The sequence below is a fragment of the Drosophila eugracilis genome, unplaced genomic scaffold, assembly GCF_018153835.1.
Source record: "Drosophila eugracilis isolate 14026-0451.02 unplaced genomic scaffold, ASM1815383v1 contig_2154, whole genome shotgun sequence".
NCBI lineage: Eukaryota > Metazoa > Arthropoda > Insecta > Diptera > Drosophilidae > Drosophila > Drosophila eugracilis.
Window position 1 is genome coordinate 3,349,081 of NW_024573038.1, and position 16,651 is coordinate 3,365,731.

The following is a 16,651-nucleotide window of genomic DNA, read 5'->3' on the forward strand; positions in this document are numbered from 1 at the left end:
TCTGTTTCAGTTGGGTTCAGCTTGGCTGTTGTTGGGGCTTGTTAGTTGGTTAGCTGATTGGCCTGCTCTCTGGGGCCTCAACTTTCACTCAGACTGACTGACGACTGACAATTTGCTGGCCGCCTCGCCTGTTGGCCCATTATAATTAAGCCATTTGGCTGGCCAACTGCCTCGTTGGACAATCATTTCTCACTCGAAAAGTGTAACAAATGCGCCAATTAATCGCCGCATTGCAGATGTAATTGTAATTGATAACGTCGTGTGTAACCGAGTTGAATGGTCATCTGAAAGGAAAATGCTGGAAAATCCGATTAGTAAGTGCAATATTTTAAGTAGTTCGTTGGCAATATTTCTTAAATGCAAACTATTTTATAGTTTCAGAGTTGGTTGGAAATTTTAATTTTGATGCCTAAAAGGTAGGAATACTTTTTTTTAATGTTTCATTAAAACATATTTTTGGTCTTTTTGTTTAAAACTCTATTTTTTGTTGGTTTTCCTGTTAAATGGGATTTTTTATCAAAATTTAATCAGTAGTTGAAAAATCTGTTTTTCAAGTTTAAATTTCGTTGAAAAACCCAAAATTTTCTAGTATTATACATTGACCTTCAGAGAGGTCTCTTTCAAGTTTCTGCTCTTGTTTAGCCAAGCCAGGCAGCTCTCCGATGACGCTAATCTGAATCCACCTGGCCAAGCCAAGATTGTAGTGGAGTTGGAGCTCTCTCTGGCGGACCAGCAGACTTCGGCTGAATCTCCAGAGAAATGGCTTGGTGGCTTTTCTGTGCCGGCGTCGCGTGTCAAACGATCGCCGAACTTAAAGCCGGAAAGACGTCGTCGTCGAATCGTCTGCGTTTTGCCTTTAGTTTTAGTTTTACACCGCTTACGTCTGCGGTTGCGTCTGCGCTCGGGCTCAAAAGTTAACCAGTTTTGAATCGAATTTCGCTTTCAGTTTCGTTTGAGACACGCGGAGAAAAAGAAGCAGCGGCGTGTCCACACATAAAGTGCAGTGAGTAAGTGAGTAAGTTGGGTAAAAACCCACGGCGAAAATCGAAACTGAAAGTGTGCAAATCAAAATCAAAAGCCGGGCCCCTTAAAAAACACAAAACCTCTTCAAATGTAGCAATTCAAAAACCAAACAAAGCATGGCAATTGTGTCTAGAAACGAGCCCGGCCAATTTCCGAGTTCAGCCAGCCAGGAAGGGCGAAAAGAAAGTTGTGGAAAGAAGTGGCTCTGGCACCATCACAGAATTGCGCAAAAATGGCATTACAAAAATCGGTGCTTGCCAGTGACTCATTTGGGTGCACAGAGAAAATTGTGTAAATTTAATTTTACGGAGTTGAATTTTAAGCAAGATTGCAAAACAAACAAGATGTGCTTAATTAGTAATGATTTAAGCGGTGGAAAAATATACAAAGCTAGTACATGATAACATACGGCTGAGGAAAAGCTGAGGAAAAGTAGCTTTTTCATGTTTTTAAAGAATTCCAAACAAAGATGCCTTTTTAAATGTTTTTTTAAATGTCAAATTTAAAGAGATATATAAAATATATATATAAAAAATTGGTTAATAAAAATATATACAAAATGAGGATTTAAATTTTATGAAATCTGTTTTTAAATTTATAGTTAAAGTTACGACTAAAGTAAATCTCTTTATTTTATGAAGTTCTCTCTCTACTCTTCGAAAAAATAATAACAAAATTTAATAATACGATAAAAGTTATCAATATAAAAAAGAAACATTTTTTTGAAGTGAATAACTAAACAAATATTTAAACTGATTAAAACAAGAAACGCCTTTCCTCAGGAGTCTTAAAATAAACATCAGCAATTCCATACCCCTTAAAAATATCTTGGAAATTTGAACTTGCAAAAACTTCAACTTAAATTTCTTCCTGTGCCAGTCCAACAATAATAAGACTCAGATCGAACCTCAGCACGCCTTGGACATTAAGGCTAATTGGTGGGCGGTCGAGGACGGGGGCGTGTTGAGTGGATTATGTAATTTGACAAGCAGAGGATACTTCCCCAAAGAATTCACAACACGTACGCCACATCCACATCCGCATCCGTATCCGTGTTCGTCTTTGCCCGCACAATTTGGAACGCATCTCGAGCGTAAAGTGTCCTTTCGTGTTGCCGCCTTCTCGTTCAGTATTTCGGTGTCCTTCCCCCATTCGGCCAGCCACCCCCTCAATGTGCATTTTGTGATCTGTGCACCTGCTGCAGCTAGACTCCAACATCTCCTGCCCCTTCTAAAATTAGCTGCCATTTCTTGTTGTAAACTTCCATTGCCGTCTGCTGTCTTTCGGTTTAGTGCAGCGCCCTCTGGCGCCAGCCAATGGCAAATGCAGTTTTCTGGTACCTTCCCGAATATCCCCCCTTATATCTTCCCCCCTTCAATGGGATCATAAAATTTTTGGCTGCAATTACAGCTGGAAAAGTCTGTTGCCCGTCTCTCCTAGCAATTGCTAGGAATTTAAATTTTATATTCAACAAGACATTTGGCAGGGGAGTTGTTTTTGTTTCTTATATTGCAAAAGCAAAAATATAAATAATATATATTTTAAACTCCGCACAGATGCTGCTAGCTTTACACTGATGATTTCCAAATTCCCTGTGCGTCATCTTTAAAAAGTCTTTAATATTTTTTACACAAAACACTCAGACTGTCTCGTACTACAACCTTGACTCCATTTAAATGCAAATGCAAATCGAAGAGCGCTAAATGACGCACTAAACAAGGCGACAAACTGTGCATATTTATACCCGTTACTCGTAGAGTAAAAGGGTATACTAGATTCGTTGAAAAGTATGTAACAGATAGAACGAAGCTTTTGCGACCCTATAAAGTATATATATTCTTGATCAGGATCAATAGCGAAGTCGATTGAGCCATGTCCGTCTGTCCGTCCGTCCGTCCGTCCGTCCGTCCGTCCGTCCGTCCGTCCGTCTGTCCGTCCGTCCGTCCGTCCGTATGAACGCTGAGATCTCAGGAACTATAGCAGATACAAGGTTGAGATTAAGCATGAAGATTCTTGAGGTCCCGGGACAGCGCAAGTTTATTACAGCATCCTGCCACGCCCACTCTAACGCCCCCAAATCGCGAAAAACTAAAATTGCTGAAATCTCAGGAACTATTGCAGTTAGAAAGTTGAAATTCAGAAAGTATAATCTTTAGATGGCAGCGCATCTTATAGTAGTACTACTATCCGGCCACACCCACGCATACGCCCACAAGGCTTAAAAGACGGTTTTCGGATTTTCTAGAAAAGCTGATATCTTGGTAACTATAAGAGATAGAAAGTTCGGATCAAGCATGTATGTTTCTATGATGCTCCCACTGCGAATTGTTTTTTTCCGATCACGCCACGCCCACTCTAACGTCCACAAAACCCGAAAAACCAAAAATGCAAAAATCTCGAAAACTATAAGAGCTACACAATTTTGCTTAGGAATACGTATTAAGGAGATGCCTCTGCAACTTGTCACGAAGTTGCATCCGGCCACGCCCACTCTAACGCCCACAAACCGCGGAAAACTGTGGAGTCTATAATATTATTATGAATGCCTTCGTTTGACCTTGTGTAACTTATTTCTGTTAATATCTATCGATTTACAAAAGATTTTTGAAATCGGAACATTATTTCGCTATTTATGAAGAAATTAATGTTATAAGGCTCCACATGGGCAGTGACGTCACTATAAGCATACTCAACATACTTCCTCTGACAATAGATGGCGCCTTGTGAATTTCCACTAGCAAAATAGTATTTTAAAATGTTGTAAAACAGTAACGGGTATCTTATAGTCGCGGCACTCGACTATAGCGTTTCCTCTTGTTTATGGTGAAATTTATGGTTTGCAGAAGACGAAAAGAGTTAACAAAATTGAGACCCCGATGATTGAATGAATGAACCGAGTGTCTGTGTGCTAAAAACCACAGAAACCAATAAGCCAATGAGAGAAAGATGATGAAGGAAACAATGGTTTCGGCTAAGAACATAAAACACACTTTCACTGATACATAAAATATGATCTGTGAAAAATGCTATAGAAATGATGAGAATGAAAGTCAATAAAGTTAAGAATGTGAATGGAAAATATTTCGAAACTAGCTAAATCATTAATGTTAATACAGATTCCTTAAACCTTAAAAAAATACTAAATAGTCAGACTGGGTTTTAACGCTGTTCAGTTTAACTTGAAACCAAAACAGATTTAAAGATATCTTATAATAATATTAAACTTCGTTTGAAGGGAATATTTCTTTTCCTTAAAAAGATGTTTCAAAAGTTTCACTATCAAAAAGCTGATTAATAATAATTTGTACAACTTTTTGATAATTATTTTGATAAGTTGGTATTTTGACTCCTTGGCCACTATGGATAGTACGGGTAACTACTAGCCATGATTAAAATATTAAACCGAACAAAGAACAATCATGAAAAGAGCTTCCACAATCACAACCAGACTAGTTAATACTCAGAAATATGCACCCAGACACTTGTCCTAATAGAACTCAAACATAAAAAGAAAGTCAAATCGCTGTGGGCATTAAACTTTTAAGGCCTGTCAGCGTCCCGCCAAATAAAACTTGACAATAATCCGAATAATTTTGCATGGTTGGCCGGGACCGAAGATGATGGGATCCGATTATTTGTGGCAGTCGTGCGGTTGCATAAACACGGCGCAATCATAAAAAAGCGGAATTAAACAAATGTCGTTGTCGCTGGCATGAGGAGAGCTCCTTTTCACGGCTAGCACGTGAGAATTGCATTAATATGAATGCAAATGTGCATCCCCGGAGGATGGTGGGTGGTAAATCTATAAATTTATGTGCAAATGTAGCAAGAAAATGTCGAGCACAAGTCGTCGGGAAATTGCGCGAAATTCTTTGTGTAGTTTGAGTTTGACAGCAAGTTTTTATGATGTTTTCCACCATTCCATTTTTCCTCACTTTAGGCGACGTGCGAAGACAGTTTGGCTTGAGCTTATGAATCGCTGACGTGAGCAGCGGGATTTTCCACATTTTCCCTCCAACTCCACAGCCAAAATGCAATTGCTATGGGAGCCGCGAAGTGTGCAATGGAAAATTGCAATTCTAATTATCGCATTAGTCCTCGACGTGTCCTGCATAAGAAATGGCAACGGGTAAGTTGATTGAGCTCTGAATTATGCAAATTAGCCTGAGCCTCTGCCGCAAAATATTTCTCAAGCATGAATTAGTATAAAAAGTACTTTAACGTATTACTTATGTTTATTAACGTTTCCAGTGATGAACAGCAGATATCCGCAAAGCTGAAAAACTTCTTTCCCTCGGAGCAGATCCCAGAGGAACGGAATCCACCAGAAACTTCAGCCAGAGTGACAACGGGCGGAGGATTCCGACCCTCTCAAATGCTGGACTTTACCCCCTCGGATGTGATGCCCCAGGCGGGATTGAATCGCTATCCCCCAAGCTATTTGGAACCCAACTATAAGCATGATGTGACCAGTTCACTGAGACAGCAGGCTGCATTGGACAAACAGTTCTCCTTCCCCCAGGAATCCCATTCGGTGTTCCAGAGCACACCGCTGCCCACTACGCCGGTAGTTAGCTACCTGGATCCGTATACCCAGCAGAACTATCGGTACACACCCACTCCACCTTCCATAATTCAGTATCAAAGAGAGCAGCCAGCTCAAGATGATCAGGTGTACACCGTACAGTCTTCCTTGCTGGTGGGAAATCATCAGCAGAACCATCAGCAGCCGCATCCTGGCCACGTGGAGGATGTATATCTCAAGCGACCTGGCTACGTCTTCGATGAAAGCCCCGCCCCTTCATATCGACGACCCACAAGGCCACCGCCTTCGCTCCCGGCTCCACCTACCACCGCCTCCCACAAAATCTCCTATGATAGCCATGATTACCCACCGCCCAGCTATGCGGCTGAGCAGACTTCCAATTTCGTGCCCCAGCAGCCAAAGCAGCGACCACTGTACCAACGCCAAGACATCAATGCAAATCGAGGGGGAGTTGGTGGTGGAGCAGGAGGAGCGGGTGGTCTAGGCGGAGCAGGTGGAGTGCCACCTCCAGGCTCGTCTAATTATGCAAACAACTTTGATAATTATTCGCAGCGGCCGAAGCCACTGCAGACGCAGATACAGAACCCCAACCAGGTACACAAAGAAAAAATTTTTAAAGATTTTGAATCTTTAAATCTAAATTAAACTTAACGTTTTTAAATATAACTTAAACGAAATAATTAATATATAATTCCATTTCAAATATTAACATTTTAACTTCCTAACATTCTTTTCTGTGCAGATACAGACGCAGTTTGGTAACTATCAATTCAAGCCACAGAATGGAGGAGGAGGAGCAGGAGGAGGTGGTCCCGGATCTGGACTACCTCAGCGACCCAGACCGGGACACAATTACTACGAGTACCAAATTGGCGAGATACCGCCACCGCAGTCCCAGCACTTCCAGCAGCCACAGCAGCAGCAGTTCAACTATCGTCCTGCCACTCAGTCATCGGGTGGTGGAGGAGGTGGTTCTGGAGGCGGAGTGGGCGGTGGTTTGGCTACTCTGGCCTCGCTGTATGCACCACAATTTACGAATCTGCTCTTGGGAGGAGGTGGTTCCCCATCCGCATCCTCGCAGTCGGCCAGCCCATTAGGTAGTCTCCTCGGCGCTTTCACCGGGACACAAGGAGCAGGACAGCAAACAGGATTTCTGGGAGGAGGAGGAGGAAGACCGCCCAACACACAACTCATTAGGGCACTGGAGAACATCGCTCGCAACGACGATTTGCAGTGCGTGCCCAAGGTGCTCTGCCAGATGATTGCCGGTCAAACGTTACGTGGCCAATTGCCCGGATTCGTTACCTCCCCTGCCATAACCAAGTGAGTACTCCAAAGAGGGGGAAGGGTGGGGTGTTTTAAGGTTCATTGAGAGGAAATATAGTGGATAATTATTGGGATAATGTTTTAATCTCTTAAATTTAAGATCTTCAAATATATTTTCTAAGATGCTGGAAGGGGAGATTCTTGTCAGAATTTTTTTTATATCGCAAATATTCTGGAATATATAATAACTTTTTTTCTCAGTGTTGAGGCATGGACTGGTACCCATTTTGCAGGGGCTTTAGTTGTGAGTAAATATTATTAAATTTGCATTTTGAGGCAGATGGGGGCATCTTGTTTCTGTGGTGCAGCTTTAAATGGGATTAGACTTCATTACTGCCTTGCAGACCATATTGATTGTTCCATTAAATGAGCTACGTCTGGGAGGGGGGTTTTCTCCGGGAAATGGTGAGCTGAGATGGGGAAAAGGGGTTGCGATAGCACCCATTGTAAATTGAAATTGTTTTGGCTTTGGCAAATTCTTGGCTTCGAGTCAATTAAGTTTTATAAGCAGCCTAGAGAGAGGCCATAAGGCAGATGGAGTTGCATTACTTGTGTAACCAGATGGGAAGCTCAAGGGGTTGAAGTTCCCTGCAGGACGAACGTTTCTAAGGTAGCCATTGTCGTTGACTGGCTGCAGCTTAGATAAATCCAGCTTAACTCTTTAAAATTACGAAATATGTAGGTACGGGCTATTAATGATGAAATGGCGCTTTTACTTCCCTGTATCTTAGTATCTAAAACACATGCTATTGCTGCCCCTTAGATCAGAAAATAATATTGATAAAAGAGATTTCGATAAATGAGCTTTAATTTATTTTTAGTTTTGAAATAAATCATATTGACATTTTTCATTAATTTAATAATTAATACTATTAATCTGATTGTTATAACATAATATCTCTCAGTCTTTTCTTTTAATACATCAATTACATAAAAGTAATCATTTTCTTAAATTTTTCTTAAAGTTTCCTGGCTGGATTCCCTGTGGCCTCACCAGCTCTCATTTATGGAAGAGCTGCCCTTCTTGGGCTGAGTGGTGGGGAAAGAAGTTGCATCCAGACCTACGAGAAGTGTCCTAAAAATGATGTAAGATCTGAAACCAAATTGAAATCAATGACAAATTATGGAAAATGTGGAAATAATAAAAGCTCTTTTTAAATAGATGGAAATAATTCACTATTTGAACAATCATCGTGGTGGCTTCTTCAAGTTCTTTAGCGAGCCAGAGGAGAAGCCTGTGGCCTCGCAGCAATCAGATGGAGGCACAGGATCCTTGTTCAGCATTCTCTCAGCCTTGACTGGAGGCGGTGGTGGAGGAGGTCAAAGTTACACCACTCCGCGACCAGTGCCCAAACCCACTCAGCGACCCTCCACCGATATAGCCAGCGGCATCGGAAGCTTCTTCACCCAGGTGCTATCCGAATACCTAAATGGAGTGGAGTATCAGAGGAGGAGAAGGAGAAGGAGTATTCATATGGACGATGACTTTCACGACGAAGAGGACAACCTGGACACCCAAATGAGTCAGTTGGTGAAGTTTCAGGATGATGAGGAAGAGGAGGAAGCCAAGGCCCATACAGAACTCATAGGCGTCCTGCAATTTCCCGAAGACGAAGGTGAAGGTCGGGTGGTTAACTTCAAGGACATTCAAAGCGAGGAGCAACACGAAGAAGGATCTATTCGATTTCCAGATCCCACACCAGCTGATGCTATCAGGGAGTTTAACCGCGATGCTGCCCAACGAAAGCTGCGATTTCCTCAGGATGAGGATGAACCATCTGAAAATGTTAGAAAAGCCAAGAACTTGTCCTTCATGGATGGATGGAAGGTTGTTCTGCCAAATGGTCTTTCCCAGTCTGACATTGGCGGGGACAAGCGCAGAGGAAAACGCATTGTGTTCAGGGATACCAACGACCATCTGGATGAGCAGAGGTTGCAGGAGGAAAGGATCAGAGAGGATGAGCAGTTCAGGGAGGCTGAGTTGAGGGAAGAAAGAATCCTGCAGGATCAAATCAGGGAGCAGCAGTTAAGGGAAGAGCGATTTCGGGAAGATCAAATCAGGGAGCAGCAACTCAGAGAAGATCAAATACGGGAAGAACAACTCCGAGAAGACAGAATCCGACAGGAACAGCTCGAGATCCTTCGTATCCGTGAGGCTGACACACATAACCAACAGTCCTTCAAGGAAGAGACTCCTCCTCCAAATGCTGTCTACGATGATGCAGCTCCACCGCAACGTGGAGCCCGTGTTATCTTTCCCGATCACTACGAACAGCATATAAGGAAGGGCAAGATCCTTAATAGACCGACCTATGCTCCCACCTACGAATATAACGAGATTGGAGAGGCCAAGGAGGACCGACTGGTGGTCAGCGATAAACAGAGGCCTCATAACCACTACCGACTGGAGGGGGGATTCAATAACTTGAACTATGGTGAATACATGCCGGGAAACACGGTTCGTTTTGAGAGCCCAACGAATGAGAGACCCCACTACAACTATCCTAATGCCAACTACATCAGCGATAATCGTTATGGAAGCAGTCAAAACCAGAAGCCACATTACGAAGATGACAAAAATATTTATGTGACCAACTCGCAGGGTGTTAATGAGTACTACATTCGTCCGGATGGCAGTAAGGTCTATCTAAAAACAGGTTAGGTTTAAGTAATAATTACCTTTTGATTACAAATCTTAAAACTGTTTACCACTTTGTTTTGCAACTGTAAATATTTTAAGGCCTCAACTGACTGTTATCGTTTTTTGTAGTTTAATTAGACCAACTTGAATACTCTTCTTTAAAATATTTTCTAATTTATATTAGCCCTAAAAGCAACGTTAATCGGATCAATGGGTCTACTTTAAAGACCCGCCAAGAGGCAGGCCACCACTTAGTCGCATAAGTCTGTAAATATTAAACGCTTTAAACAAATATTTATTAATAAAACACAATTCAATCAACCGAGTGTATGCAAAAAGATAAACTTTCTTCATCTGCGGCCATTGTTTCAACAAGTGAAACGAGTTGCCAGTGGAATTGTCGCATAAATCTAGCGGCAAACGGCCTCATCCTGGGAATACGTTTGAAAAATTAAATGTGATAAACCCGGACTATAATGGAAATGGAAAATAAGAAAACAAAATGTATTACGAAGTTTTAGGTGAAATCCTGAATACCCTGTGTTATTATTTTGTTATATTTTAAATAGAGAAAGATCGAAATTTATTCCACAATTTAAATTTATTAGTACAGCTTTTATAACCTTAATAACCCTTAAATTTTAAAGGTTAAAAGATTTATGTTTGATTAAACGAGTATATATTCCGTTTTAAATATTTCGCCATTATAGTATTATTAAAAAAAAGTGAACAATTTCTTATATTTATTTAAATATTTTTTCGCTCTTTAAAATATAAGTACACTTTCTGCTTATATGGGGTACAAAAGAGACAGCAATGCTAGTTGAAACCCCTAGAAGCACCGAGAATTTTATTTATTTATTTTTTCCCGCCAGCGTTTTCCCAAATGGTTGAGCGTTTGTCAGCAGGAAAATCACACAGAAAATTCAAAAGTGAACAAAAAGTGCAGCATACTTTTGTGCGGCCCAGGCGACCAGGGCTGTCAGGGTTGCCATGGCAAAAGGCAAAGCTCGCAGCGACATTTGCTGGTGCAGTTGCTGTCGTCTTATTTTATTTACAGCACTCGGGACGACGACAGCAGCCACCGTTTGCATGCAAACCATATGCAACGAGTTAATAAATGGGAAACACGGACTTGTGGATTTGGAGTTGGGGTTCGGGTTTGGAGACAGAGACCCCGACATTTGGTTTTCCTTTGGTTTGTTTTCCTAAATGGAAAGTTGTAGGTGGAGTAAGAAAAAGAAGTGTTACGACCAAAGGTAGGAAAGGGAACGACTGGTAGTTGATGTATATTTAAAAATATTTTTAGTTGTTAAATGTTTTATTTTCGTAGAATATTTTTATAGAAGAGAAAAAGAAAATACAAATATTTTTATAAATATATCGTACTAAGCCTAATAGTTTTTGAGAATACTTTTACAGTATAAGACGTGAAAAATGATAATTTGAATTTACAGAATAAAAATCTTTCAATCTAAAGTTTTGTTTACAAAACCTTAATAGAAAACAATTAGTTTAAGTACCTTAAATAATTTTGCGTCTTAAGTAAGCTCTTTCAAAATTTTCTTATTTTGTAAGCCCTATTTTTGATGCTTACAAAATTGTTGCGGAGCCATTTCGTTGTAAAATAAAAACAAATTTATTGTTATTTATTAAATTAACTAATAAACACAAAAATAATCAACTTTTTTGGTATAATATAATATAATAAATTTATGTATATATAATAAATTTGAAGAAAAACTAATATGTATTGCTGCTAAATGTAAATTCTCACCTGTCTGAAGCTATAATTTTTCCAGGGTATTTAGAAACCCGTTCCCTTGCATCTTAATGCCTTGCGTCAACAAATTGCGAGTGGCATTGCAACGGGCCCGAATTTTTTGTTGCATGCTCTTTGGCGTATCAATTTTTCGCTTCTTCCGACGGCAAGAAAAAAAGGGAGAAGGGGAAATGCATTGTCCGAGCGGAAAATTGAGGGAGTCCAGACATGTCCCGGCATAGGAACACACAAATTTTGGTTGATTTTTTCCAGCTGGTTTGTTTATTTATTTGCTTACACATAAATCTAAGCGCCTACGTCCGTTGGCAGGGGCGCGTTCGTTTAAATTAAAACCCTTAAAAGCAACTAAAAGTACAACAATATGATGGGGTGTTCGAGGACAGCACATGGATGCTGGGTGCGAGTGCCGAAAGATGGATGATTAACAAAGATGTCCAATGTGACTGACTAAGGGGACTCCATCCGGATGCTCTCCTCCTTCTTCTTTAGTACGAAATCCCCCCCGAGAGGTGGTGGAACCGACCAGATCTTCACCGTGGTTGGGGTGGCGGCAGAGGTCCGACGCCTGGACAGGGCATCCTTTTGGCCAGATGCTTGCAGAGCGGCACATCCCGCACAGCATCGCCGATGAACAGGGATAGCAGATACCATTGTTTCATCCCACTGACGCCCGATTGCACTTTGTAGTTCCTGTTGGTCGTTGAATATCCATGTTGCAGCACGTTGCAGGTTGCAGGCGGGGAATCGGAAAGCGGATTACAGAAATAATTACTTATAAGTAAGTGGGTAATATGCACACATAACAACAGAGGCTGGAAAACAAAAGCACTTTTCAACAGCAAAAGGAAGAGTTTTCCTTCACAATGCAGAATATGTTTGATGCGGAGTGGGCTTAGCTTGGGTAATGGTTGGTACTGGGTGATGCTTATAAAGGATTGAAGCTGAAGGAATAATTAAAGTAGAACGACCGCCAATAAGTAGCAATCATTCTGGGTTTACCTTAATTAACCATTTATGTCAGTTAAGATGCAATCTTTTGTTTAAATTTGTAGGAAAAAACAAACAAAAGAAAAAGCTTGCAAAAACCAAACTGATGTCTTTAAACTAACGTAGTTATTTATTAGTTACTAAAACTCTTCAATTCCCTCACCCATTGTGTGGAAAACTACAAAAGTGTCCTTTTTGGACAGGATCCTGCTGATTACTTTGTGATAACTTTCCATTGCCTCACGAAAACCCTTTACTTCACCACCTATGGACCCATGGACAGTTCAAATTTCACACGTCTGCAGTGGCATAATTTAATCAACTCGGTAACAAACACATCTGCAGCTGCCCTCCGGAAAAATGGGAGAACGGAAAACAAAACAACTGAAAGAGACGTGGAAAACTGACCAGAGCCTGAAACCTGGAGAAAAGCCAGCTTTGGAATGCCGTTCCCCACTGTGCACTTGCATAAATTTAATCAAAAACTTTAATCATATTTTATTATTACAAAACACGTCGAGTTGCAGAAAACTTCTTCTAATGCCAATTACATTTGCAGCGCAACGAAAACTAAACAAAAACCAAAACCAAACGAAAACATCACAGCCAGACCCGTTCGGGGCTCGTAGCTGAAGGTTTGAAGGTGAGGTCTGTCCTCAGACAGACGAACATTTCAGAAATAATTTTGAATATTTGCTCTTGACACGTTGGCCAAACAACTTTTGACCATTTTTCGGGGATGGAGGTGCAGGGGTAAAGGGTGAGTGTTTTTGCACATTAAGTGTGAAAGTGTCAGATGCATGTGGAAACCTTTTTGCGATAGCACAAAATATTAAATAGAATGAATGGAGAAAATGTTACGCATACGACATGTCTGCCAAAGGGCTTTCCTAAGAAGCTTTTCTTTAAGCTGTCCTTTGTTTGTCCTGTTTGCCCGCCCTTAAATACTAGTATTTCAAAATGAAAACTGGTGGCAACAATAAAAATGTTTTACTACCAATGACCAGCCAAGCTTCCTTGCTTTTATTACACAGAAACGCCAATAAAAAAATCAAGGAAGATGCTGCCGACGAGACAAGCGCATTAATTATGAATCACAGCAGTTAGCATGGTTTAGCCGGGGACTTTTGATGGGTGAGAAGAATAACTAAATGCCAAAGACGAACATTTCCATGACAATGGGGAGCTGCGAGGGCAACCAACTCATCAGGATCCAGGAACTGGCAAGCCAAACTTCAATTTATGTAAACTTACAAATTCAAATCCAAAGGCAAACTCTTCTCAGTGGCGGTCGTGACATGCACTTTTAAACTTGGGAACCCTTAAGAAACATTAAATTATGCACAGATGAGTTAGCAATGCCAATGACAATGGGCGAACTGCGAACTCCAGGATGAGACAGCGACAACAAGGAGATATAAAAATTGATTGGAAAACATTTTGCCTTAGCTAAAAACAAGCCATTCATTTGCCAAATGACAACAGCAGCAGCGCCAAACTGCCAACGTGGCCATAAGAAATGCAATCGCAGAACAGAAATTCAACCAAAACGAAATGAACTTCAAGTTGTTACTGCCAGTTGGAGTTGAGTGAGTTCCCATAAAGTCAGCCAGGCTGCACTTGAGCTGGCAGTAGGGGAAAGCGCTCGAAAGAGATGATGATGATCCAGCACCTCCTTGAATGCCCTTAATCAGAAGGAAAAGAAAGTATGCGGATGTGGAAAGAAATCATTTGGGAAAAAGTAATTATAAATGTCGGGTAATCAGTCTTGGAAATGGCTTCACAGGTACTTTAGGGTATCAGATACAGATAGTTACATAAAATCAAGTAGACTATTAAGATTTACCATTACCCTCCGAATTGGTTACCACACCCTTACCATATATCTTGACCTACCTCAAAACCTCCGACCAGGCGGCATGTGGTTTTGACTTTCCATCGCCCGGCAATCTCCGTTCACTACTTCCCAAATGCTTGGAGGCGTGGACGCGGCATGGCTCCTCCAGGATGCAGGCCTGGGGTCCAAACTCAGCCAGAATCTGTTTCTGGGCCAGCTCAGCATCAAGAGCTAGTGGGTGAGTGGTGTCCCTTCTGCTGCGGGATCTGTACGTACCTGGAACGGAAAAAAAGTAGAATTTATTTGGTTTTTTTGATGGTCCTCAAAACGAATTCCGTATAAACGAAAATAAATTTGGGAAACTTCATTTTAGTGGAAATGTATGAAGAATATGTAAACTCTTTTTAGTCATTAAATGTTTAATAGTTAAATAGTTAATTCAAAGAGTAAAATGAAAATGAAATATAATTAAGCCCCAAAAAGATTATTATTCAAGGGGCGTAGTCTCTATAAGGTTATTGATCTTATCAATATATCTCTGTTTTCTTTCTCTAACAAAGCTTTTAATTTGGCCAAAAAGTTTCGATAATTATTTTGATTTGGGGTATTTCCCTGGTTACTCATGCCAAAAGCTTAGTCGCTCAACTGTCAACACCATCAAGCTTCCCTCTCTCTAAAAATTGAATTTCCGGCTTCGCGGAGTGGTGGCAGTTGTTATGGTTTAATAGTCGAAGCCATTGGCTTGCCGACAGCCTTGACCCCATTTTCACATTTTGTCGGCTAAGTGGACGAGCACGATAGTTGGCAGCCGCTTTTGTCATCGCACTTGCAGATCAGGTTTTTACGGTCCAACGCAATGGGTAACGAGTCACAACAATCAGCAATAGACACGCATTAACAAAATGGTTCGGTTTTACCACAATAAAGCGATACAAAATAGTACAAAGCCGGTATTGGCATTTTAAGTTTATAATTACCGAAGGGTACACGAATTATTGTTATTACTATAGAGCAGAAATATTCAATTAACTGAAAATTAATGTAAAATGTTATCTTAGCAGAAAGTAGTTTAGTTTCCCAGAAGTAGTTAGCCTCACTGTTTAGGTGTTAGAAGCGTTGTAGTGTCATTTTCTATTGAATAATTTTAAGTTCACATAATTTTTGGCATAAGGCAATAGCGCTTATATATGGTTTATTTTGATAATAAATATAATATTAAAAAGTTTCTAATTGTTAAAAATTACAGCAAGAAATGCAAAACCATAAAATAATTAGTACTTTTTTTAAGAACTGCTTTTAACTTTCTGGAAAAATAACGTACACTTTTATGAGCTTCACACATTCTCAACTCTGTTAGTTAACTTAAAAGCGAAAGGAGAACCACTTAAAAGCTGATTGGCTATAAAAATATTCATTAAATATTTGGCAATACAGCAAACCCTTAAAAGTTTCACATCCACTACCTTTTGGCTTTCCCCATTATTATTTTACTTTAAATCAGTTAATAAAGATGCATAAATTAAACTGTAAAAAAGCTCACTTGAATGGCAATAAAAATCGCCGGCCATAATTTGGACTGCTTAAATTTCGGAAATTTCCTCACCAAATTCCTGCACTGATTTAAACAATGCAAAACACTTAATTTATGCACAAAAAATATTTTAAACTTTCACTCGATGAAGAAAAGAAATTAAAGACTGATTGCGATGGGCGCCAGACATATTGTCAGACTTACTGGGACTGAGGGAGTAGGCCAGCTTCTTGGCGAACTGGGAGAGCCGGACGGAGAGCACGATCACGGGGAATCCAACAAGCTGAACGGGAAGCTCGAAAAGTGGATCGGAATTCTGGGCCAGGCCCTCCTCCACGAATTCCAGCAGGAGCAGCAGCAGCACGCAGAGCGTCGGCAGAAGAGTCACAGTGCAGATGTACCGCAGATTCATGGCCGCCGAATGTTAAGTAATATTTCGTAATATTTACTATATATGCGATCCCCGGATCGTTTCGAGTTTCTCGAGTGGAGCGGCTGGCGACTTGGTGCGCTTAAAGTCTTGGACTGACTGAAGCGACCTGCGTCGGCTTAAAGCCGCCAAAGCGCCGCTTTAAAAATAAACCGAACGTTAACTTTAAAGTTAACACAAACGTAAACAAAGAGAAGCGGAGACCGACAGTCGCTGGACGAACCTCAAGTGTAGGCCCCAAGAAATCACTTGTTGTGTAAAGCGCACACTCCCATGTGTGGGTTTACTTGATTCAGGGGCGGAGGGGAAAAAATGAAGGGAATTTTTTCTATTTTTCCAGATTTAAGGGATCATTTTTCTTGGTTTTTTTCTTGTTAATTAAATGTTTTTGTTATTTCCCATGATCCAAATATATTTATTATCTAATCAAATTAGCTTTAAAAGGCCAAATACAAACACTTGTGGAGTACAAAATAATTTTTAATTAGTTTCTAAATTTAGTTGAAAACAACAATCCCCTTTGAAGAAGCCCCTGACCGTTTCAGGT

The 16,651-nt window shown here is 40.6% G+C and overlaps 2 protein-coding genes across 3 annotated transcripts; one reads left to right on the top strand and one right to left on the bottom strand.

Annotated features, from left to right (window-relative positions):
* Positions 1-811: 811 nt before the first annotated feature.
* On the top strand, positions 812-9,596 carry LOC108108540. 2 transcript variants are annotated; one of them, XM_017216615.1, is made up of 6 exons: positions 812-1,011; positions 4,964-5,152; positions 5,275-6,163; positions 6,312-6,892; positions 7,861-7,981; positions 8,058-9,596. In XM_017216615.1, exons 2-6 carry the CDS (start codon positions 5,055-5,057, stop codon positions 9,555-9,557), a joined length of 3,189 nt encoding a protein of 1,062 aa, XP_017072104.1. In that variant the 5' UTR covers positions 812-1,011; positions 4,964-5,054; the 3' UTR covers positions 9,558-9,596. The 2 variants fall into 2 exon arrangements, with proteins under 2 accessions (XP_017072104.1, XP_017072103.1); XM_017216614.1 differs by having other exon boundaries at positions 812-1,007.
* Positions 9,597-11,561: 1,965 nt separating this feature from the next.
* On the bottom strand, positions 11,562-16,223 carry LOC108108544. The gene is made up of 3 exons (XM_017216618.1): positions 15,879-16,223; positions 14,203-14,419; positions 11,562-12,009 (listed from the first exon to the last, which is right to left on the bottom strand). Exons 1-3 carry the CDS (start codon positions 16,084-16,086, stop codon positions 11,850-11,852), a joined length of 585 nt encoding a protein of 194 aa, XP_017072107.1. The 5' UTR covers positions 16,087-16,223; the 3' UTR covers positions 11,562-11,849.
* Positions 16,224-16,651: the final 428 nt, after the last annotated feature.

Bases quoted from the DNA above. Each gene is read 5' to 3' on its own strand.
- LOC108108540 (XM_017216615.1), top strand. From the start codon at position 5,055: ATGCAATTGCTATGGGAGCCGCGAAGTGTGCAATGGAAAATTGCAATT. The intron at 5,153-5,274 runs GTAAGTTGATTG...TAACGTTTCCAG, and splicing joins TGCATAAGAAATGGCAACGG to TGATGAACAGCAGATATCCG. The intron at 6,164-6,311 runs GTACACAAAGAA...TTTTCTGTGCAG, and splicing joins AGATACAGAACCCCAACCAG to ATACAGACGCAGTTTGGTAA.
- LOC108108544 (XM_017216618.1), bottom strand. From the start codon at position 16,086: ATGAATCTGCGGTACATCTGCACTGTGACTCTTCTGCCGACGCTCTGC. The intron at 14,420-15,878 runs GTAAGTCTGACA...TTTCCGTTCCAG, and splicing joins GGCCTACTCCCTCAGTCCCA to GTACGTACAGATCCCGCAGC. The intron at 12,010-14,202 runs GTAGGTCAAGAT...AACGACCAACAG, and splicing joins GCCTGGTCGGAGGTTTTGAG to GAACTACAAAGTGCAATCGG.